The 23439-nt window shown below is 45.6% G+C and overlaps 1 protein-coding gene across 3 annotated transcripts; it reads right to left on the bottom strand.

The window, feature by feature from the left end:
* Window positions 1-1306: 1306 nt before the first annotated feature.
* On the bottom strand, window positions 1307-23129 carry LOC138792696 (retinol dehydrogenase 7-like). 3 transcript variants are annotated; one of them, XM_069970409.1, is made up of 6 exons: window positions 22916-23129; window positions 20755-21099; window positions 12423-12681; window positions 10712-10875; window positions 3139-3241; window positions 2604-2718 (listed from the first exon to the last, which is right to left on the bottom strand). In XM_069970409.1, the coding sequence occupies exons 2-6, from the start codon at window positions 21068-21070 to the stop codon at window positions 2694-2696; spliced, it is 867 nt and encodes a 288-aa protein (XP_069826510.1). In that variant the 5' UTR covers window positions 21071-21099; window positions 22916-23129; the 3' UTR covers window positions 2604-2693. The 3 variants fall into 3 exon arrangements, with proteins under 3 accessions (XP_069826508.1, XP_069826509.1, XP_069826510.1); XM_069970407.1 differs by lacking the exon at window positions 3139-3241 and having other exon boundaries at window positions 1307-2718; window positions 22916-23020; XM_069970408.1 differs by lacking the exons at window positions 3139-3241; window positions 22916-23129 and adding an exon at window positions 21244-21300 and having other exon boundaries at window positions 1307-2718.
* Between the last annotated feature and the right edge of the window lie 310 nt (window positions 23130-23439).

Genomic DNA, 23439 nt, shown 5'->3' with positions numbered 1-23439 from the left:
ACCTCTCTTTTCCACTGACTGCAGCCCTAAAATTTATGCTTATAGGGGGTAGAATTATCAGACAAGGTGTAAAGTGAAACTGGCTCAGTTCCCCATAGCAACCATATTTTACTTTTCATTCCTCACAGACTCTTTGGAAAATGAAAGGTGGAATCTGATTGGTTGCCCTAGGACACCAGGTGGACGCTTGGGTGTGTGGATCAGCCGGTGAGCTGAAGTGTACCGAGTATATTGCCAAAAAATAAAGCAGCAATTTGGATTGCAGCACCAGTGTTTGGATTCTTTTCTACACGGGTATCCCGCTCAACAAGAAGATTACTATCCTATGACACTCAGGTACCTTCGTTACATATATATACTCTCACTAATTTTTTCTGATATCAGTTTCACTTTACACCATGTTTAATAAATCTCCCCCATTATGTTTACCAATGGGGCAGCAACATTATATATATTTATTTATTTATTATTAAGTGCCCCTTTCAGTGGCTCTGCTCTGAAATAACGGCAGTTATTTACCGTTATATGGCAGCCATCCACTCAATTTCAACATTGTGTGAACAGAGCCTTTCTGTGTTTTCAATGCACTTCTGGTTGAGGTTGCAAAATACTGAGCAAATACTGACTGAAATATACTGTGTGTGAACCCAGCCATAGGAATATCACATATTTCCCCATTTGTCTACATAGCAGGCTTTCATTTTAAAGTGGCGGTTCAGCAAAATAATTTTTCTTTCATATTAACTGATGCCAGAACGTTCCAGAGATTTGTAATTTACTTTTATTTTTTTAAAAATCCTGTCTTGCGGTACTTATCAGCTGCTAATGTCCTGATGGAAGTGGTGTATTCTTTCAACTCTGCCACAGTGCTCTCTGCTGCCACCTCTGTCCATGACAGGAACTGTCCAGAGCAGTAGCAAACCCCCATAAAAAACTCTCCTCTCCAGACTGGAAAGAATAACCACTTCCTGTAGGATATACAGCAGCTGATAAGTACTGCATGACAAGATTTTTTTTAAATAGAAATAAGTTACAAATCTCTTTCTGGCACCAGTGGATTTGAAAGATTATTTATTCATTTATTTTGCTGAACTACTGCTTTATTTTTTTTTCTTTTCTGTGCATCACCCCACATAATGGTGAATTATCTATCTCTTGAAAAGCAGCAAAAAAATAAAATAAATTAAATTAAAAAAATGTAACCAATACAAAACTGGCATGTATTGATGCATCCTAAATAAAATCTACATACAACAAGTGAAAATGCATACACTATGAGTGAAAATAAAACAACGTGTTGCCAAAGTAGGTGGTAATTAACAAGCATGTTTATTACTTGGACGGTCATAATTATTATATTGAAAATACTGCCATATTTTGACCTAATATTTACCATCGTATTGTTTTTTTTACAAAGTGTGAACATAGCCTAAAAGTCATTTTGAAGATAATGATTAAATAAAAATATATAAGGTGGCGCTGGTGCTAAATATTTCGTGAATACACAAAGGCTCAGTTTACACTATGTAAAAATGATGGCTATCTTTTATTACAATGGCAGTTGTTGTGCAAATAACGTCTGTTCTTTTTGAAATGATGGATGTTATTTGCACAATGATGGTGTTTGTTATGAAAGAAAGCCATCATTTTTACTTAGTGTGAACCTAGCCTTAAAAGTGTTTGTATGTGAGTAAGAAATAAGAATTTACTTTCTCCCAGAAGAAGCCCCACTCTTATCCAAGGGCTGTGTATGTTATAATAATGCAGTCCCAGATAAATGCAGAAGGTTGGTTTTATGTTATTGTTTGCGGACAAAATCAAACTTTTTTTTATGGTCGGTGCATTTTTTTTCCTTTCCAAAAACATTTTTATTGGGGTTTTTCAAATAACAGTACAGTCATTCACCAGTATACCAGTATTAAATCACTTTAAATACTAAATAAAGTAAATAGTGTGCTGTACATCATGCTGTGTTCCTACCTAGAATCACTGTCCAATATTGTATGCAATAGTATTTTTGCATTTATCATTTTTAATATTTACTGGCATAATTTGCTACAACATGAGAAAATATTACTTTACTTAAAGAATTGTAGATACTTGGAACAAACTTCCAGCAGATGTGGTTGGTAAATCTACAATAACAGAATTTAAACATGCCTGTGATAAACATATATCTATCCTAAGATAAGAATGGAAATACTAAAAGTGCAGACTAAATGGATCCAGTGGTCTTTTTCTGCTGTCAATCTTCTATGTTTCTATACATGTATATAGGAGTTTTCTCATGATAAAGTCATACACATTATAAGCGTCGCATCTGTGGGGTCTTATAGTGGAGTTTGCCATTAAGGTAACTAATAGATTTCAGGCGGTGGTGAAATTGAGAGATGAATGGGACTCTCCATTAATATCATTCCCATCAGTTTGACCTTCATGCAATGTCTGACTGAGGTATCATAAAAATTCTATCTTTATTTCAGAAATAGACAGGTAATTACATATGACCATATGCTGGTTTGGGTGATGATCGACACAGCAGATAATCGGATAAGACAGTAGGAAGGTAGGATACAGGAAGGTAATAAAGCTTGCAGTCCCAGCCAGGAGAATATCTTGTCCAGGGATATACAGCAGTCAGGGCATGCTCCATACAATCTGTGACACAATAGAGTTTAGGGCTAGCCGTGCTATCAAGAGAAACCAAGCGCTTGGCATCTGTGTACGTAAGAAAAATAAACAATTAATTCTCGCACACATGGGCAGCTTGGAGTACTTCAATTCATTGTACAAACACATAGCTTATACCCAGGGCCGATTCTGGCTCTTCTGCTGCCTGAAGCGAGAACTGAAATAGCGCCCCCCCCCCCTCCCAACTGAGATCAACATCATATAAACACCAAATAATCCCACCACATAATGACTGCATATCACCACTCCATAGTGGCTAAATACTATCACCATTACTACCACTACAAGGGAAAAATTCCGCCACATCCTGAACTCGCTACCCCTGCTTAATGACTGATCAATACCACCAGTACTGCTACTGAATAAAAAAACACTGTATAGAGTCCAGCATTACCCCCACACAGTGACAGTATAGTGATCAGGGTACAGTTACATCCAGTGACTCACAGCCGACGTCTTCTCTCATCAGAGTTGTTCACTTTCTCTTTTCTTCTCCATTCGGATCCGACTCCATCATGAAGACTTCTGTTAGCCATGATCCCCGCAGCATCTATTGGACAGACATTTTAGGCTCCACAATTTAGAAGATTCCTTCTGCATCTCCACACTATTATAATTCCCATTCTCCTCATGTAGTCATAATCCCCCCAGGCAGTTATAATCCCCCCAGGCAGTTATAATCCCCCCATCTCCTCCTGTAGTCATAATCCCCTGTGTCCCCATCTCCTCATAATCCTCCAATCTCATCATAATCCCCCCCACCTGTGTCTCACCATCTCCTCATATTCCTCCTGTGCCCCCCATAATCCTCCCATCTCCTCATATTCCTCCTGTGCCCCCCCATAATCCTCCCATCTCCTCATATTCCTCCTGTGCCCCTCCATAATCCTCCCATCATCTCATATTCCTCCTGTATCTCCCCATAATCACCCCCTGTATCATCCATCTCCTGTGTCTCCCCACAATCACCCCCTGTATCATCCATCTCCTGTGTCCCCCCACAATCACCCCCTGTATCATCCATCTCCTGTGTTTCCCCACAATCACCCCCTGTATCATCCATCTCCTGTGTCCCCCCACAATCACCCCCTGTATCATCCATCTCCTGTGTCCCCCCATCTCCCCACAATCACCCCCTGTATCATCCATCTCCTGTGTTTCCCCACAATCACCCCCTGTATCATCCATCTCCTGTGTCCCCCCACAATCACCCCCTGTATCATCCATCTCCTGTGTCCCCCACAATCACCCCCTGTATCATCCATCTCCTGTGTCCCCCCACAATCACCCCCTGTATCATCCATCTCCTGTGCCCCCCCACAATCACCCCCTGTATCATCCATCTCCTGTGCCCCCCCCCACAATCACCCCCTGTATCATCCATCTCCTGTGTCCCCCCACAATCACCCCCTGTATCATCCATCTCCTGTGCCCCCCCACAATCACCCCCTGTATCATCCATCTCCTGTGTCCCCCCACAATTACCCCCTGTATCATCCATCTCCCGTGTCTCCCCACAATCCCCCCACAATCACCCCTGTATCATCCATCTCCTGTGTCCCCCACAATTACCCCCTGTATCATCCATCTCCTGTGTCTCCCCACAATCCCCCAAAATTACCCCCTGTATCATCCATCTCCTGTGTCTCCCCACAATTACCCCCTGTATCATCCAACTCCTGTGTCCCCCCATCTCCTGTGTTCCCCCACAATCACCCCCTGTATCATCCATCTCCTGTGTCCCCCCATTTCCCCACAATCACCCCCTGTATCATCCATCTCCTGTGCCCCCCCACAATCACCCCCTGTATCATCCATCTCCTGTGTCCCCCCACAATTACCCCCTGTATCATCCATCTCCCGTGTCTCCCCACAATCCCCCCACAATCACCCCTGTATCATCCATCTCCTGTGTCCCCCACAATTACCCCCTGTATCAGCCATCTCCTGTGTCTCCCCACAATCCCCCCAAAATACCCCCTGTATCATCCATCTCCTGTGTCTCCCCACAATTACCCCCTGTATCATCCAACTCCTGTGTCCCCCCATCTCCTGTGTTCCCCCACAATCACCCCCTGTATCATCCATCTCCTGTGTCCCCCCATTTCCCCACAATCACCCCCTGTATCATCCATCTCCTGTGTCCCCCCATCTCCCCACAATCACCCCCTGTATCATCCATCTCCTGTGTCCCCCCATCTCCCCACAATCACCCCCTGTATCATGCATCTCCTGTGTCCCCCCATCACCCCCTGTATCATCCATCTCCTGTGTCCCCCCACAATCTCCCCCTGTATCATCCATCTCCTGTGTCCCCCCATCTCCCCACAATCACCCCCTGTATCATCCATCTCCTGTGTCCCCCATCTCCCCACAATTACCCCCTGTATTATCCATCTCCTATGTCCCCCCATCTCCCCCTGTATCATCCATCTCCTGTGTCCCCCCATCTCCCCACAATCTCCCCCTGTATCATCCATCTCCTGTGTCCCCCCATCTCCCCACAATCACCCCCTGTATTATCCATCTCCTGTGTCCCCCCATCTCCCCCTGTATCATCCATCTCCTGTGTCCCCCCATCTCCCCATAATCTCCCCCTGTATCATCCATCTCCTGTGTCCCCCCATCTCCCCACAATCTCCCCTTGTATCATCCATCTCCTGTGTCTCCCCATCTCCCCACAATTACCCCCTGTATTATACATCTCCTGTGTCCCCCCATCTCCCCGCAATTACCCCCTGTATCATCCATCTCCTGTGTCCCCCCCCCATCTCCCCCTGTATCATCCATCTCCTGTGTCCCCCCATCTCCCCACAATCACCCCCTGTATCATCCATCTCCTGTGTCCCCACAATCACCCCCTGTATCATCCATCTCCTGTGTCCCCCCATCTCCCCACAATTACCCCCTGTATCATCCATCTCCTGTGTCCCCCCCCATCTCCCCTTGTATCATCCATCTCCTGTGTCCCCCCCCATCTCCCCCTGTATCATCCATCTCCTGTGTCCCCCCATCTCCCCACAATCACCCCCTGTATCATCCATCTCCTGTGTCTCCCCACAATCACCCCCTGTATCATCCATCTCCTGTGTCCCCCCATCTCCCCACAATCACCCCAGGGCTGTCTTAACAGTATTATGGGCCCCTGGGCAAAGGTGCGAATTGCCCCCCCCCCCCAACCGCCACCATCAAATCCCCCACATCTTTGCATATAGTGCCCCCCATAGTAGCCAATCCCCCCATAGTAGCCAATCCCCCCATATAGTGCCCCCCATAGTAGCCAATCCCCCCATATAGTGCCCCCCATAGTAGCCAGTGCCCACATAGTAGCCAGTGCCCCCCCCCCACAGTAGCCAGTGCCCCCCCACAGTAGCCAGTGCCCCCCCACAGTAGCCAGTGCCCCCCCACAGTAGCCAGTGCCCCCCATAGTAGCCAGTGCCCCCATAGTAGCCAGTGCCCCCATAGTAGCCAGTGCCCCCACAATAGCCAGTGCCCCCCACAATAGCCAGTGCCCCCCACAGTAGCCAGTGCCCCCCACAATAGCCAGTGCCCCCCACAATAGCCAGTGCCCCCCACAGTAGCCAGTGCCCCCCACAGTAGCCAGTGCCCCCATAGTAGCCAGTGCCCCCCAAAACAACAAACCAGTTACTCACCAGTCCGGCGGCCCCAGCAGCTGATGTCTCCCGGCAGCGCGCACTCCCGTCATCCTCCGGTACAGGCAGTGGGGTGCAGAGAGACTGCCTGTGCCGGAAGTGACCTGCTGCATGACACATCCAGGACACAGGCAGCGTCTCTGTACCCCGCTGCCTGTGTCGGAGGATGTCGGGAGTGCGCGCTTCCGGGAGAGGAGCTGCTGGGGCCGCCGGACGGGTGAGTAACTGGACTGCCCGCCCCTTCTATCGCCGCTTAGCTGAGTCGATCAGAAGCCCAGGAAAGTGCTGCTCATTGCACTTTCCTGGGCTTCTGATCGGCTCAGCTGAGAAGCGATAGAAGGGGTGGGCGGGTGGAGGGGGTGGCTCAGGGCCGCTCACTATGCATAGTGAGCGGCAATACAGGGGGCGGGCGGGACGGCTTCCTTGCGGTGCTCAGCACTGCTTGGGAGCCGTCTTTGCTTTATAGGACGCACTTAGTTTTATAAGTGCGTCTTATAAAGCTAAAAATACAGGTCACAGAGGGCAGGGGCCCCTTAGGACGCAGGGGCCACCGGGCAGCCGCCTACCCTGCCCAATGGATAAGACGGCCCTGAATCACCCCCTGTATCATCCATCTCCTGTGTCCCCCCATCTCCCCACAATCACCCCCTGTATCATCCATCTCCTGTGTCCCCCCATCTCAGCAAAGAAACAAAAAACAGGCCAGCAGCTACTCACCTCACCACTGGTTCCCACGCAGTCCCTGTGGCCTCCTGGATGCTTCCTGGTCGCTTCCTGGTCAGGCTGATCACAGATCTCATGGAGCAGCCTGACCAGGAAGACATCACTGGCTGCTCCAGATCACTTCTAGATCGCAGCACTAACACAGCCTGCGATCTAGAAGTGACTGGCACAGAGCAGAGAACTGATAGTTCCCTGTTCTGAGCCTCCTGTCAGCTGTGTGTGCCTCCTAATAAGGACACAGACACAGCTGACAGCAGGGGGCGCTCCTATAGTGCAGAAGCAGGGAGTCCGGCATCACACTGGAGTCCCTGCTTCTGCACGTATATTCCGTGGGCGGTACGCTATTAGCGTAGCACGCCCCGGAGTACCCATACAGGAGCAGAGACATCAGTCTATGGCTGATCTCTCTGCTCCTGTAGTCAGTGAGCGGTCATGCATATAATATATGCATGAAAGCTCACTGTGCAGGGGCGGCCAGTGCCGCCCCCTGCAGGGTCCTAAGAGCTGCCGCCTGAGGCGAAGACTTCACTTCGCCTCATGGCAGATGCGGGCCTGCTTATACCCCATTCCCTTTAGTGGATGTATGACCTTGTGACCATGAATACTGAAAAACAATTAGAGCATCACGGGCGCACATATCATGAAACTGGATGCAAATAAGGAATAGAAGATGGCTAAGTAAGGCGCTCACCTCTGGCTGTCTTGCTGTGAGGGCGGCACAGCCGGTCTCTTAGGGTAATGAGTAGTGATAAGCAAACATGTTTGTAAATGTTCGTACCAACATGGCGCTAATTGTTTGTGTTCGCCGATCATGAACAATTTGTTCAAAGATAGGAATTGTTGTAACAATCATTTTCATACATATTCAAACTTGCGAACGTACGCAACTGCATAATTTACACTTTGCACCTGATAATCTGTACACATGTGCATAGACCAAAACGTACGCTTCTACTGTACATTTGTTGTTTGTGAATGTTTGGCTAACATGAACCGAACACGATGATTTTTTTTTATGTTCGTGTTCGGGATCCGGAACATCGGGATGTTTGCTCTTCACTAGTAATGAGTCGTCTACTGCCTGTCTCAAGGAACTGGAGAACCGGCTGGAAAATCAGGTAATGGTGCAGAGACAAGGTCCCTGCTGGCAGGAATCCCACATCTAGGTGCTGGCAACTCAACACTCTGATCCCTTTGCAACCTAAGAGTCACACACTTAATAATGAATAAGGCAATGCAGAAGCTGTTCAATGCCCAGTGCTGCACTGCAAACTATAATAGCTCAGACTTGGCATAGATTGCAGTCACAATATATGTTAGCTCTCTAGCATATATTATAGTAAATTCAGCAAGGCATCTGGGTGCATAAGAAAGTAAAGTATTGACTTCTAAGGGGTTCCACAGGGTTCCATCATGGCGCAAGAAATTACATCCCATTAAAAATTAAACCGTCACAAAAGGGCAATTTTAATAATTTGCAAAAAAAAATTTACTGTAAAAAATTTTTTTTAAAAATCAGAAACATTACTATTGTTGTGTTGGGACTGTCCTCAGGGGTTTAACTACCACTGTAAGTCATAGCAGCTGCTATGGGGTCCACCACATCAGGGGGCCCAGTTTTCTGCTCCTGCAATACACTGGGCCCTCTGAGCTGTCCCTGACGAGCACTAGCAGTTATGACTAGACTTGATGGCTTAGTGGTCAGTCAGGAAGAGGGGGAGGACCAATCAAAAGTTTGCTATGGGGCCCAGCCATGTCTAGTTATGCCCCTGACTGTCCTATAAATTAAAGATATCATGTAATTTTTATCAATAAGTGCATAAGTTAGACACAAGAACCTCTAAAAGTTACAAAATTGCATTTTGTTGACCCCCTTCCGTCTACTCCTGCAGCCACACCTGACAGAGAAGACAGTCACCCCTCAGCTGTGATGTAACAAAAAGGCCAAGACCAGCATCAGCCTCTTTGTTACATCACAGCTGAGAGGCGGCTCAGCCTCCCCCACTCCCAGCATCTTAACACAGATGCTGCCTAGGTGGTGGAGAAGTCCGTTACAGGCATTCCACGTCCGTGTTCCGTATGGAACGTGTGAATGCAGCCTAAGAGTCCTATTAGGGCCCTATTACACTGAGCCAGGGCCACTTCTGCCATGAGGCGGCATAATCTTACCCGCTACTGTCATCTTTAAGTTTAACCTAACAAAAATGACAGCAGTCAGGGCTCCGCTCTGCAGCCACTCACCTCTATCCCTAATAATTGAGGCATGTAAGGGTCCATTTACACAGAAAGATTATCCGACAGATTATCTGCCAAAGATTTGAAGCCAAAGCCAGAAACAACAGAGATCAGGTCATAAAGGAAAGCCTCAGATTTCTCCTCTTTTCAAATCTATTCCTGGCTTTGGCTTTAAATCTTTGGCAGACAATCTGTCAGATAATCTTTTTGCGTAAATGGACTTTAAAAGGCTCAGTAAACGAGCGCCAATCTAGCATTTCGGCGCTCATTTACATTATTGATCAGGCCGGCATCAGCCTGTCCAATAGGACCCATACACACACAGATTTATCTGACAGATTATTGAAGCCAAATGCCAGGAATGGATTTGGAAAAAAGAGAAATCTTATGCTGCGTTTACACCAAACGATTATCATGCGAATTTGCACAACAATCGGATTCAATCGATAATCGTACGTGTAAACGCAGCGAATGATCAAGCAACGAGGGAGAAATTGTTAATTTAGATTTTTTGAACATGTTCTCAAATGATCGTTGGTCGTTCACAAAAAATTCGCAGATCGTTCCATGTAAACAGTCATTCACCGATTTAACCTATGAGCAAGATAGACTTAAGATAGACTTAAGCGATTGCAAAACGTTTTTTCCGTACAATATATTGTTCCGTCTAAACGCTGATCGTTAAAAAAAATTTGTTACTTCAAAATCGTTAATCGTACGATCGGGAGAATTATCATTCCGTATAAACGCAGCATTAGTCTTTCCTTCAACACCTATTCTCTGTTAATAGTCTGTTCTTGACTTTGCTTTCAATAATCTGTCAACTAAATCTGTGTACAGTATGTAAGAGGCCACTAAGAGCTTACTTGGATATTGAATAAAAGTCATTTTTCTCAGAGCTTATACTAAAGGTAGCATCACCGGTGGTAGACTCTAAGGGCCCTATTACACGGCACGAATATCAAGCAAAAAATTGTTATATTGTTAAAATTTAAATGATAAATGTTTCATGAGTTTGCAGGCAATGATCGAAAAATCGTTTGTGTGTCGTTGATCGCATCTTTTGAGCTGAATTTAAAATCATTGTTAATCGTTCACTGTAATTCCCCATCTGTTCACTTATCATTCAGCATAATTCCACATTGTTTATTAGCTGGGATCAGATCGAGTAAATGATCGCAGTAACCATTGTAGCTAACGACTATCATTCTGTGTAATATGGTGAAAGATTTCGGATAGCGCTTGTTTGCGATCGTTTATCGTTAATCATTAAAAATTGCTTTGTTTAATAGGGCCCTTAGTCTAGACACAGATTGTCAGTCGTACATTTTCTTCTTGTGCTTTTGGCGTTACACACAGTATGTTTAGGAACTGCATAATAGGAAATGAAATACTTTCTTCTGACTTACATTCCTGATAGTATTGTTCACCAAAGTAATCCTTGATTTGTGAAGGGAGACTCAACCACAGACGCTCCAGATTTTTTATGTGAGGTTTATGTGTGCACATTAGTGTCCGGAAAGCACCAGGTTCGATTATAGAGACTTTCACTCCAAAGTCACGAAGCTCCCTTCTGTATAGAAGATAAAATAGTGTGAAAACCACCCTAAATTATATCCCCAAGCCTATAGACAACACAATTTTCAAAGTGTATCACACCCCAGCACAATAGCAGCCTGTTCAGTGCTTTGGGTAACCCTTTTCATGATGTCCTGTTTTTTTCCCCACATCTACTCATATGCGGCCAGCAGGCGGAATTGTACCGCCTACCCTCCGACAGATGAGTTCCCCTGCATGTGGGCTCCAGTGTTCACCTGAAGCGGACAGCGGCGGGATCAGGGGACAGCAGACACAGCAGAGTTGTGACGTAAGCACTGAAAGGATAATGTTTGGCTGTGTTTTGGAGAGCAGGATCTAAAAATGCAAAGATCTTGTATATCTGACATTTTAGTAACACCTTCTTCCCTCACTGTAGGTCTCCCCCTTCCATAATGCATCCCAAGCTACTGTACACCCTTTCTTTTTATGAATAGATTAACCTCTCTTACTCTACCTAGAATAGTTTTACTTTCTTGATGCCTCTCTGCAGACCTATTGCCAGTTCAGATTCACCTCACTTTTCTTCTTCATGCTGATCTCCACTGTCCATCTCTTCTCTTTGTGCAGTCATATTTGGCTTCTCAAAGAATTACCGCATGACAGATCACTTCCACTTCAATTGGTATTCCCCCAAAAATTATTTTTGCATTAATACGTTGCCCACCCATAGATTTCCATCTTTCCAATATCAATTTATTATGGATTCTGCACAGTTTTGCTGCTATCTAGATGCATTCATCCCCACTAAACGCATAGAATCATCAAATCTCAGTCCACTCCGACACCGCTCCCTGCCCCCACCTTCCGTGTCCTCAATCTCTTTAATGGGCTGGGTTGGAGCTTCTAACCCCGTCCACTGAAGTAAAGGAGTACACTGACAGCTGCCTCCCTCCCCCCAGGTCACCTGTGTGCCCCCTGCCCCTGAGCTCACCTGCAGCCCCCACACTGTGCCCCCCCCCCCCCCCCCCCAGTGCTCACCCACAGCCTCCCATGCTCACCCAGGCCCCCCCACACACACACAGTGCAGGCCCCACCACCCCGGTGCAGGCCCCACCTCCCCTCATGTTCCTAGCGTGACTGAAGTCCTGAAATCTCCCGACGTTTTCCCGGCAACCAAGCATCACCAGGCTTCTCCGATGAGGCGCTCGGCTGCCCGGGAGAGCTTCAAGGATCTCCAGCGTGTCTCTGCATCACGCTGCCTGTGCCAGGAACCTGAAGAGAGATGCACGGCTGCCAGGAGGAGCTGCATTTGGTGAATTTTTTTTATTTTTTATAGCGGTCGCCGCATACGGTGGGGATGCGGACGTTTTTTAGCTTCCCCACCGTATGCAGCGACCATTCCTGGCGTATAAGACTTCCGACTTCTGGACAGATTATCTTCTATGATTCTATGTTTTTAGGAATACATGCTAAAAAAGTCACAATAATTTCTGCCTGAAATAGTTATATATATATATATATATATATATATATATATATATATATATTTTATAATTTAAAAGCAATGTAATAGAAGCTTACCGGAGACTGTCAGATAATGCTTCAACACCAAACTTAGATGGACTATATCCTCCTCCAAGGACGGACAGTCTTGCAACACAGCTAGAAACATTAACAATTCGTCCCCTTGCTTTTATGATGAGAGGCAATAAGTTCACAGTCACATCAAAGAGGCCCAGTAAATTTACCTCCAGCACCTTACTAAAATCTGATTTAGTTTGCCATGCATTAGGAGCCAATGCAATTCCAAAACCAGCATTGTTCACAAGACCCCATAAACCTAGAAAACAAAAAGACTGATTAACAGATACAATGTTATTCCATACATGTTATAATCTATTTAGTCTCCTTCCACTAATTCTCAGCTGCTGCTTTCTGCTGAAAAAAACTGTATATGAACTTTTCTTTCTGTCTCTCCCTCCTCCCCTTTCCTTCTGGGACAGCTCATGTCAACAAGTCCCTAACTGGCTTTATCTGCAATATTTTAGCATTTTTGTAATGCTGGGAGGGTTAATCACAGTGAGTTCATTAGCAACTTGACCTCAGAATAACTCTCCCAGCATTACAAAGAAGCTACAGTGTTGCAGATAAAACCAGTCAGGGACTAGTCAGCTGTCTCAGAAGGGAGGGGGGAGAAGGGGGGACAGAGAAAGGCTTACATACAGATTTTTGTGTCGTCAGCAAAAAGAAGCAGCTGAGAACTGGGAGAAGGAGACTAAATAGATAACAAGAATAGAAGGAATGAGTAGAATACCCCTTTAAGTACCCTGATATTGCATTTTTCCACAACTTCTGTCTACACTGCAGTGGATTTTCTTCATCATCCATCATCATCCTTTTTTTTTCAATTATTTTACACCCCTAGTAGGTTTTTTTTTATGTAATTTATTAGTTAGGCAAGAAATAGGAGACCTATAAACAGTGTATGAATGAAGGCAGCATCAGAATGCACAGGTTTATTTTGATGTTGGTCATGGATACAACTAAATCTGTAAAATAGGATTAGTCCTTACCAGTAAGCCGGTTTCTTCGAACCTTCACGACGGCACCATAGGAGGATAGGTTGTACCCTAGGGACAGGAAAAAGCACGAGAGGTTAAAAGCCCCTCCCCTTCCTCCCAACACCAGTGCCTTTATAACAGTCATTTAGCACCACGTGAGTATCATATTTTCATACAATACTAGTGAGGGATATTGGTGCCGTCGTGAAGGTTCGAAGAAAGCAGCTTACCGGTAAGGACTAATCCTATTTTCTCTCCTCACCTTCACAATGGCACCATAGGAGTAATACCAACCATTAATCTTAGGGAGGGAACACAGCCTGAAGAACTTTCCTGCCGAAGGTCAGGTCTTCGCTTGACTGTAGTAGTAGTCTATAATGTCTGATGAATGTATGGGGAGACGACCAAGTTGCTGCCCTGCAGATTTGTTCCAGGGAGGCAGAAGCCCTCTCTGCCCATGAGGTGGAGACTGATCTTGTAGAGTGTGCCCTGATATTGATTGGAGAAGGAAGGTTCTGAGCTCTGTAAGCCGCTGTTATAGCTTTCCTTATCCATCTGGCGATGGTACTCTTTGATACCTTTTTGCCCTTATTCTTGCCCTGGAATTGTACAAACAAACGTTGATCTATTCTCCAGGGAGCTGTAGTTTTGATGTATTGGAGTACTGCTCTTCTTACATCCAGAGTATGGAATTTTTCCTCCAGATCGTTTTAGGATCTTGGCAAAAAGAAGGCAGGATGATGTCCTGGGACTTGTGGAACTCTGTAACCACTTTAGGTAGGAACGAGGGGTCTGTTTTTAGGATTATACAATCTTCGGAGATCATGCCATAGGGCTTACGGATAGTTAGGGTCTGGATCTCGCTCACCCGTCTTGCAGAACAAATGGCCACTAAAAAGACAGTCTTATAAGAGAGGAGTCTATTGTTAAGTTCAGAAATGGGCTCAAATTTTGCGCCTGATAGGCCCTCTAAGACCACATTTAAATCCCATGCTGGATAAATAATCTGAGGTTTGGGATTAATTCTGGAGGCTGCTTTGATGAATCTCTATCCATCGGTGGTCGGCTAAATTTTTGTCATATATGGCAGATAGAGTAGAAACCTATACCTTTAAGGTCGCAGGTTTGAGACCCTTGGATAGTCCGGCCTGTAGGAAATCTAGTATCTGAGATATATTAGGTTCAGCAGGAAAGGAGGCGGAGTTTTGCACCAAGTAGAAAAAACTTTCCAGACTTTCAAATAGATGGAGTTTGTTACCCGTTTCCTGCTTTTCACCAGTGTTGATATTACACATTCGGAAAGGCCCTGGCTTCTTAACATTAACCGCTCAGGATCCATGCAGAGAGATGTAGCTTCGATGGATCCGGATGGAATATCGGGCCCTGAAATAGGTCTGTTTGGTGTGGTAGGAGGACCGGATTTTCCAAGGCTAAGGTCTTTAGAAGTCCGAACCAGCTTCTTTTTGGCCAGTACGGGACTATGAGGATGACCTCTGGTCTCTGACCTTCTGTAGCACTCTGGGTATTAGAGGTATTGGAGGGAATGCGTACGCTAACTTTACATTCCAGGTTTGAGTTAGCGCACCTATTGCCGTCGGATGATCGGCTGGGTTCAGGGAGTAAAAGTTCTTTACCTTCCTGTTCTTTTTTTTGTGGCAAACAAATCGATTTCGGGAAGTCCCCAACGATCCACTAGTTGATAGAATACTTGCTCTTTTAGACACCATTCTCCCGGATTAATCTGGTTGCGGCTGAGAAAATCCGCTTCCGTGTTCTCTGTCCCTTTTAGGTGAGTTGCCGATAGAGACAGGAGATGTGATTCCGCCCAGGAGAGAATCTGTTGAGAGACCGACCACAGACGGTTGTATTTTGCACTCCCCTGGTGTCTTAGGTGGGCTACTGTCGTAATGTTGTCTGACAGTATGTGAACGTGTACCCCGCTTAGGATGTTTTGAGCTGCCAGAAGGGAATACTGAACCGCTCTCAGCTCCCTGAGGTTTGAGGAGACTCTCATATCGTCTGGTTCCCAGATTCCCTGAAAGAAATTAGTCCCTGTTTGAGCCCCCCCCTGTCTGACTTGCATCTGTTTTCAGGATTACTTTGGGATGAGGATTCCACTGTACTCCTTTCTCGAGGTTTGCTCGACTGAGCCACCGGCGCAGTGATTGTTTCACCTGAGGAGTGAGGGCTATCTTTTTGTCTAGCCCTGACGATCTTTTGTTCCAGATTTTTAGTATCTGGGCCTGTAAGACTCGGGAATGAGCCTGACTCCATGGAACTTCTGGTATGCACGAGGTCATTGACCCCAGCACTGACATGGCTTCCCTTATGGAAGACAGAGGGCTGTTCCTGAATTTCCTGATCTTTGAGAGGAGCTTTATGATCTTTTCTTCCGGGAGAAAGGACATTTGAAGACTGGAGTCTAAGTATTCCCAAGAACCCTTTCCTGGGAGATAGTACCAGGTCCGATTTGTTTTCGTTGATGATCCAACCCAGTGACAATAGTAGACAGCGGGTTGTTTGCAGATCCTAATGGAGTTTCGTCTGAGAATCTGCGATTATCAGTAAGTCGTCCAGGTAAGCAACTACATTTACTCCCTGTAGATGGAGAAAAGACACAGCCTCTGACATCACATTGGTAAATATTCGTGGGGCAGACGAAATCCCGAACGGGAGAGCTCTGAACTGGAAGTGGCAGATCCTTTTGTTTATTTGTATCGCAAATTTCTGAGACTGGGGATGTATTGGGACATGATAATACGCATCTTGGAGGTCTATGGAGGCCATCCATGCGTTTGACGCTATTAGAGGAGTGGTGGATTTTATAGACTCCATCTTGAATCTTGCATATTTCACGAATTGATTTAGAGGTTTTAAATTTATAATTAGGCGAAAGGTGCAGTTTGTTTTTTTTACCAGGAATAAATTTGAGTAATGACCCGATCTTCTTTCTTTTAGAGGAACTGGAGAGATGACTCCCATGTGGTGTAGCTTCTGTACATTCTCTACCAGCTCTGTTTGTAGGGAATTTGAAGACTGCCTGGATATGGTGAATCTTCGTGGGGGGGGGGATGAGTAAATTCTATTTGATATCCCTTTTTGATTATATCTATTACCCAGATGTTCTCGGTAATAGAGTCCCACGCTTCTGAAAAGCCCTGCAGTCTTCCATCTACAGGACAAACGTCACTGTTTGTCCTGGGAGGCTTTGGGTTGGAAAAAAATATTCCTCCCCTTGCCTCCTTTTGAATAGCTCCAGCGGCCTGTCTTCCCTTTACCACGATAATTCTCCTGGAATTTAGGTCTTTTGTACTGTTTTTTTTTTTTGTGTTTTTCTCTTTAGGTAGAGCTTTTTTCTTGTCTGCTATCTTTTCAATAATTCTATCGAGAGGAGCACCAAAGACATATTCCCCTTCAAATGGTATACCGCATAGGTTGGATTTCACGGTGTTGTCCCCTGTCCAATTTTTCAGCCAAAGTGCCCGGCGGGCTGCATTAGTTAAAGCGCCATCCTTAGCGGCAAATCTAATAGATTCTGCCGTGGCGTCAGCTAAGAAGGCAGTGGCATCTTTTAACAGGGGTAAAGAATCAATTATCTTCTGTCTAGGGCATTTATTGTTTAAATGGCCCTCCAGTTGCTCTATCCAAACATGTACGAGACTGTCTCCCAGGAACGTCTAAAGAGGCTCTCAGCCTTCCTATCCATAGGTTCTTTTAGTTGGGAAGAATCCTCAAAAGGTTAGATGGATTTTTTTTGTAGTTTTTGCTACCTGTGCGTCAATTTTCAGGATCTCCCCCCATTTACTTATGTCCTTCTCCCCAAAAGGGAGACGTCTTAATTTCACCAGGAACCTGAAGTCTTTTCTCTGGTTCCATCCATTCGTCGGTTATTAGAGATTGTAAGGTCTCATGAACCAGGAAGAGTAAATTTTTTCTTTGCTCTTAAGCCCTAAACATTTTATCTTTGGGCGCTACTTCTTCTTGCACCTTTTCCATTCCCAAAGAGTCTCTGACTGCTGTGGGGAGGGCGGAAGTATGGTCTGAAGAAAAGAAATATTTCTTTTTTTCCTCCTTATGTTCAGATCCTTCATCAATTTCTAGATCTTCTAAGATCTGCCCTGATTCACAGGAAGATGCCGAAGTCTTTTACGCTTCCTGGAAGTGGATGCGATTGACCCCTCAGAAGCTGATACAGAGATCGGATAACTAGTGACCGACTCTGCTATGGGAATTTCTTCCGCTATAGGCTGCTGGACTGGAGGGGTAGGTGTAGGGCTCTGAGGCATAGCAGGAGGTGGTGGAGGAGTTATTAGGGGTGGAAGAGGAGGAGGAGGGAGATTAGCCAATGATGTGGCAATAGTCTTTCATCTTCTTCCTAATGTCCTCAAGGAAGGAAGCTCTGTCTTTTTTAATAACATCACAGATACATGAGGGACAAATATTTTTCCTGCAGCTAGATGGTAATTTGTTGTTGCAAGACACACATCTTCTAACAGGAATTCATGATTTCTCCTTTTTTGGAGTAGAAGTAGATTCTTTAGTATCCTAAGTAGAATTAATAAATTTCAGTCCAGTGATGTTTACTATAATCAGAGAAAAAACCAGCCCAGGTGACAGTAGTATGATAAATAATTTACAGACACCATAGAATGTGGGGAACAATAGGATCATTACAGTGGAACACATGCAACATGATTCCAGAGAGAACCCAACATAACATGCAGAGCTTGCATTGGAAGCGTGCAGGATTGCAGAGTTTTGCACACGGAGGCGGCTGGAGACAAGCTAGTACTCACTGTTACTGCAGCAGCAGTCTTATCAGACGTGGAGGGATCCATCGCTGAGCAGAGACTATCCGATCCACTGTCACCGGCGTTTTGAATGTAGCATGTGGACTCTCCGGCGCGCCACTTCCGGTACGCGGTAGGCGTGTGACGTCACCGGAAGTGTGTCATTCCGTATGGACGTCAGGCTCCCGGCCTACCCCTGGCGTCCCAACATGTCGGAAGATGTCCACTTACCCTTCCAGTAGTGGAGTCTCATCTGGTATCCCTGGAGACAGCACGAGGTTCCAAGAAACGACGGAGCCGCTCCAGTCCTGAGGCTTGCTGCTGGACCATTTGGGGAGGAAGGAAGCCAAAAGCCCCGATCGACCCCGCAGCAAAGTTAGTAGAAGTAGTAGTAGTAGCAATGGTAGAGGGGATCTCTCCTGCCTGCCCTAGTGGGACAGGAAAAAGCACTGGTGTTGGGAGGAAGGGTAGGGGCTTTTAACCTCTTGTGCTTTTTCCTGTCCCTAGGGTACAACCTACCCTCCTATGGTGCAGTCGTGAAGGTGAGGAGAGAAAATAAGTTTTTAATCAAGATCTCTTATAAAGTTTCTTAAGTTTGTAATGCGCTACTGTGGTGTCCTACCACGGGTGTTGCAGATGTATACACCCTTTGCAAAAGTCTGTACTTATTGTGGTGATGAAAGCAGTTCTGAAGTTCGCCACTAGATGCCACTATATTGTATGTGTGTGTATTTGGAAGCTAAGGGTTATTGTTTTTTATGTGTCACATTAATCTGTAGACCAGTAGGAGTTCTGTTTTCTTCTTTCCTATCATCTCCCTCCTTTTTCTTCTGTTGCACTCTTCACCCACTCACAGCGCACCTTGCATGCTGAGTAAGTCACATGGGTGAAGGAGGAGCAAGGGTCTTTTGTCCTGGACATTGTGGAGAAAGGACACAAGCCAGATAGCTCTCCACAGTGGCCCTATCTGGGCCCTGGCCCTCTGCCAGGTCCCCGTACTGCAAGTCAGTCTTAGCTAGTACCCCATATGAAAAGGACACAAGACAGCACACGCCTCTCACAACTTTCTTACAAGTAATGCTACACAGCACTATGCACTGTTAAACCCTTCTTAGGAGAGGACAAGCCAGAGACCACCTCAACCCACGCCGTGGACCAGGAGAAGTCACAGAGCAGGACAGTATCCACAAAAGAGCTAGGAACTGATCCGGACAGAGCAAAGTTGCAGTAAGACTAGGAACTCTCGCAGCCCGAGTGTCAGCAGGGAACCCTCAGCATTCCGCTCATGCCAGGTAACAAGGTCTGGGGCCTGTGTCACCCATTAGGAAGGTTCAGCCAAGTCTAGTGGCCATAATGTGGTGTGAAGACTAAATTAAAAGTCAATACACGGGCACAGGTGTTCTTCTAAGTATTCTACCTTTTCCTCCCAACATCCCGGCAGAGCACAGTACTACATGGGTTGAGACTCTTACAGGGCATCCTCCTCTTCCTCTCTGCTTCTTGTATCCTACACTGCACTTCTACTACAGATCTGGTCGTTGTATTGTCAAATGTTTATTGGAACTTTTGCCAAGCATGTTTCAAGTACTTTATCTAAAGAAATCTCATGCTGTTGAACCTGCATTACCTGCTGCACATTTACAACTAGTAAACCGGCTCAACTATATTAAAAAGACTAATTATTCACAACCCACCGACACAGCACACACCGCAACCTTGGGACATTTCCCCTTCTGTGGGTGGCGGGTCCTATCATCCAGGAGGGTCACTACACCACTCTGCCCATCCGTGATATCTCCATAGAGACCAGTAGCAACCCAGCAGGAAACTGACTACAGGGGAAAAGGGTACAATCGGCCTTGTAAAATAAATGCAGCCGTGCCATCACACCTGTGTGCACACTGGCCACTGGCATCACGAAACATCCCAAGGTCCAGCTGTACCTTGGCCATCCAACACCTCACAAGTAACTTGCCGATCCTCCGATCATCACACCACATGGGGGACACCACACTAGTCAAATTGTTTATTTCAAAGGGTTGAGGCTGACCATGCCCATTACCTCATAGTTAGCTTTCTTATATATGTTTTACTGTAATTGCAGAGATTCCTTCTAAATAAATTGGTAAGTTTACATCAACGTTTGTTGAGAATTCCACCATCCATCTCAATTTATGAATATTTAACTCTACCTACTGATAGCCCCTTATTGCACACAAGACACAGAGAAGGAAGGTTTGTCTCTTATCTTCATCCTTGCCGCCGTTCCGTGTAGCAAGCAGTATACTCCACAGTCCCGTAAGACCATTAGAAGCCCTGGGGCACCAATAAGCGCACTGCCTGCCCCCCATAGCGCCCATCCGCCCCTGGCACCTCTATAATTATAATTAATGGAATGGACTGGCCGGATCGGCACTAGGCAGGCTCCTGTGCAATAGGGGGCTATCAGCAGGTTACATTTGTCTAACCTGCTGATAGTTTCCCTTTAAGAAACATGCTGGACCAATAGGAAATTTGGGCAATGAGTGATCTATATATAATAAAGGTTTTTTTTCACCTTACCCTCATCTCCAACGATATCAGTGGTCCACTTGGCAGCAGAACTTACACTCTGACTCTGTGTAACATCTAAAATTACTGTTTTTAGTCTACTTGATGTCTCCTTTTTTATGTTTTCAGCCCCTTCTTCTGTTAAGCATGCTGCCAGCACTTTCATTCCACTCTTGTCCAGCTGCTTGGCCAGTAGGTTTCCAAATCCACTATCACACCCAGTGATGAAGACATATTTATGAGAGAGATTCTCCAGTATCTGACTCTGTCTGTACCATCTGTACAGGAGAATGAGACCAGCCAACACAAGCAGAAGCAGCCACATCATTCAATGTAGTATTGTATCTCCAATGTTACCTAAAAACAATGCAATAACTTGTTAAATATAACTTAAACAAGTGACACCAATGGAAGCAAGAGACTCTGTATGAGATCTGTACTTAGAATAGCAAGGATCAGGATTTTAAAAACTACAAACTCTGAGGGTGCCTTCACACGTACCATATTGCAGTGGATTTCATGCTTAAGAGTTCCACTGCAAAATCTGCTGCAATTCCCGGAACTGTCATTTTCTACGGCTTTACATTTTGGCGGTGGTTTCAGAAACAGTGCTCTCTGCTGACATCTCTGGCTGAGACAGGAACTCTCCAGAGCAGGAGAGGCTTTCTATGGGAATCCCTAAAGAAAACCTCTTCTGCTCTGGACAGTTCCTCAAATGGCCAGAGATGTCAGCAGAGAGCACTGTTACTGAATGTAAATAAAACACTTCCTGCAAGCAATATAGTAATTTATAAGTATGGGAAGACTTGAGATTTTAAAATAGAAGTAAATTACAAATCTATATAACTTTCTGACACCAGTTCATTTAAAAGAATTTTTTTTTGCTGGACAACCCCTTTAATGTATTATTCAATGGCCCAGGTTTACTATTGCTTATTCACAAGGATGTTGGCCAGCTGTACCCAGAACCATCTTATATGACCGCCACTATATGTGTTTGACATATACTGTATGTTAACACTTTTCTGCAAAGACTGGAAAGGGCTGTGTTCTGTGTAAAAGGAGTGAACATTTATTTGGGACAACTAATATTGGTCCAAATTTAAACTAAACTAGACAGTCTTCAGATGCTTCTCACTGCACCTGATATACCAGATTTATCACAGTTTTTGAAGTCTGTTTTCTAAATATACACTTAGGGTATATTCACACGAACGGGCTCGCAACGAGATTCTCGCTGCAAGTCCGGCAGGTCCTGGCAGTTCCCATACACTACATCCTAAACGACCGCAGCGAGTATGTAATTCTGCCGCACTTAACCCCTTCTGCTCCCGCCCGGCTCCCCCGCTGTAAGCATACATTACCTGTCCTCGCTGCACAGGTCCAGCGTCCTGCTCTCCCGTCCGGCCAATCAGTGGCTGCGACTGGGAAACACACTAATTGGCCGGACGGGAGAGCAGAACGCCGGACCCGTGCAGCGAGGACAGGTAAAGTATGCTTACAGCGGGGGAGCCGGGCGGGAGCAGAAGGGGTTAAGGGCAGCAGAATTACATACTCGCTGCGGTCGTTTAGACCGCAGCAAGTATGTAGTGTATGGGAACTGCCAGGACCTGCCGGGCTCGCAGCGAGAATCTCGCTGCGAGCCCGTTCGTGTGAATATACCCTTATACAGTTTCAGCAAATCTGAGTGATTGTTCTTTAGGCTATAAATGGTGGAATTCTCTGCTGCTGAATCCCACCAGTCTACATGTTATATGGTCAGTCTATGGGAGGCTTGCGCGCCTCTTCTCTTTGCTCCGCTCTCCTCTGAAGAATTGACATGTTCATCCTTTCATGCGGAGAGAGTAGGCACACAAGCCCCCCATAGACTGACAGTATGACTTGAAAGCTGGCGGGATTCTGCCACGGAGTTCCGCCAGTTTTGCTCCATGTGAACTGGCCCTGACAGCTACCAGGGCACCACTGAGGGGGGGGGGGGGTTAAATACAGGTAACTGTCAGGGGCATTTGGGGGGCATTGCCCTAAGTGTTTCTATATAGACCCCAAACAGTTGCACAGTGTATTCACATCCTAAGGGAAAGAGTTGATTGGATACAGTGAAAATGCCATTTCTACCTTCCCAGTTGTGCCTAAGGGTTTTTCTATAAACCTTATAATTTCTGCATAATCTTACCTTTATGTATGATGATTCGATAATAGATCTGCTACAGGTCACATTCTGCTCCTGCGCTCTCAGAGAGTGCGATAGAGTTGGCTGCACTCTCTTACAAAAAGCAATGCATCAGTGGGACTGGCAGTACAGATAAAGATTGGAAAGTGGAAATGGGCCAAACTAAATAGAACTGGTTTGTTAGTTGGATATATGTGTTTAATAGGTGTAAGGTCCTGCATGTGTGTTGGGAGTTGAATAATGTATTAGTTTGTCTGTGTCTTTCTCTGCTGGCCAGCAAAACCTCTTTCTATCCATTATTATTTCTACAGACAGACAAGTGCAGCATTCCCCACCAAACACACATCCACCAACATCACAGCTTACCATGAGGAAGCAGAGGGGAGGGGGTGCTGGGTTTATGTGGGGCACTGCCCTTATTACTGCCAGGTGAGGCTGAGCTGGAGCTATGCAGCTATAGTGGGTTTTATTTTCCTGTTTTTCTTTGCCTATTTCTATGCTATTTATTTAGACAATATCTATTAGGA

The sequence above is a fragment of the Dendropsophus ebraccatus genome, chromosome 5 (assembly GCF_027789765.1).
Source record: "Dendropsophus ebraccatus isolate aDenEbr1 chromosome 5, aDenEbr1.pat, whole genome shotgun sequence".
NCBI classification, from domain to species: Eukaryota; Metazoa; Chordata; class Amphibia; order Anura; family Hylidae; genus Dendropsophus; species Dendropsophus ebraccatus.
The sequence above is the reverse complement of the archived record's forward strand: the minus strand, read 5'-3'. Positions and strand labels throughout refer to the sequence as shown.

Excerpts from the sequence above, each read along its gene's own strand:
- LOC138792696 (XM_069970407.1), bottom strand. The coding sequence starts at position 21,070 with ATGATGTGGCTGCTTCTGCTTGTGTTGGCTGGTCTCATTCTCCTGTAC. Across the intron at positions 10,876-12,422 it reads GCATTATCTGACAGTCTCCG|AAGGGAGCTTCGTGACTTTG; the intron begins GTAAGCTTCTAT and ends TCTTCTATACAG. Across the intron at positions 2,719-10,711 it reads TGAACAATACTATCAGGAAT|ATGCCAAGCGCTTGGTTTCT; the intron begins GTAAGTCAGAAG and ends TTACGTACACAG.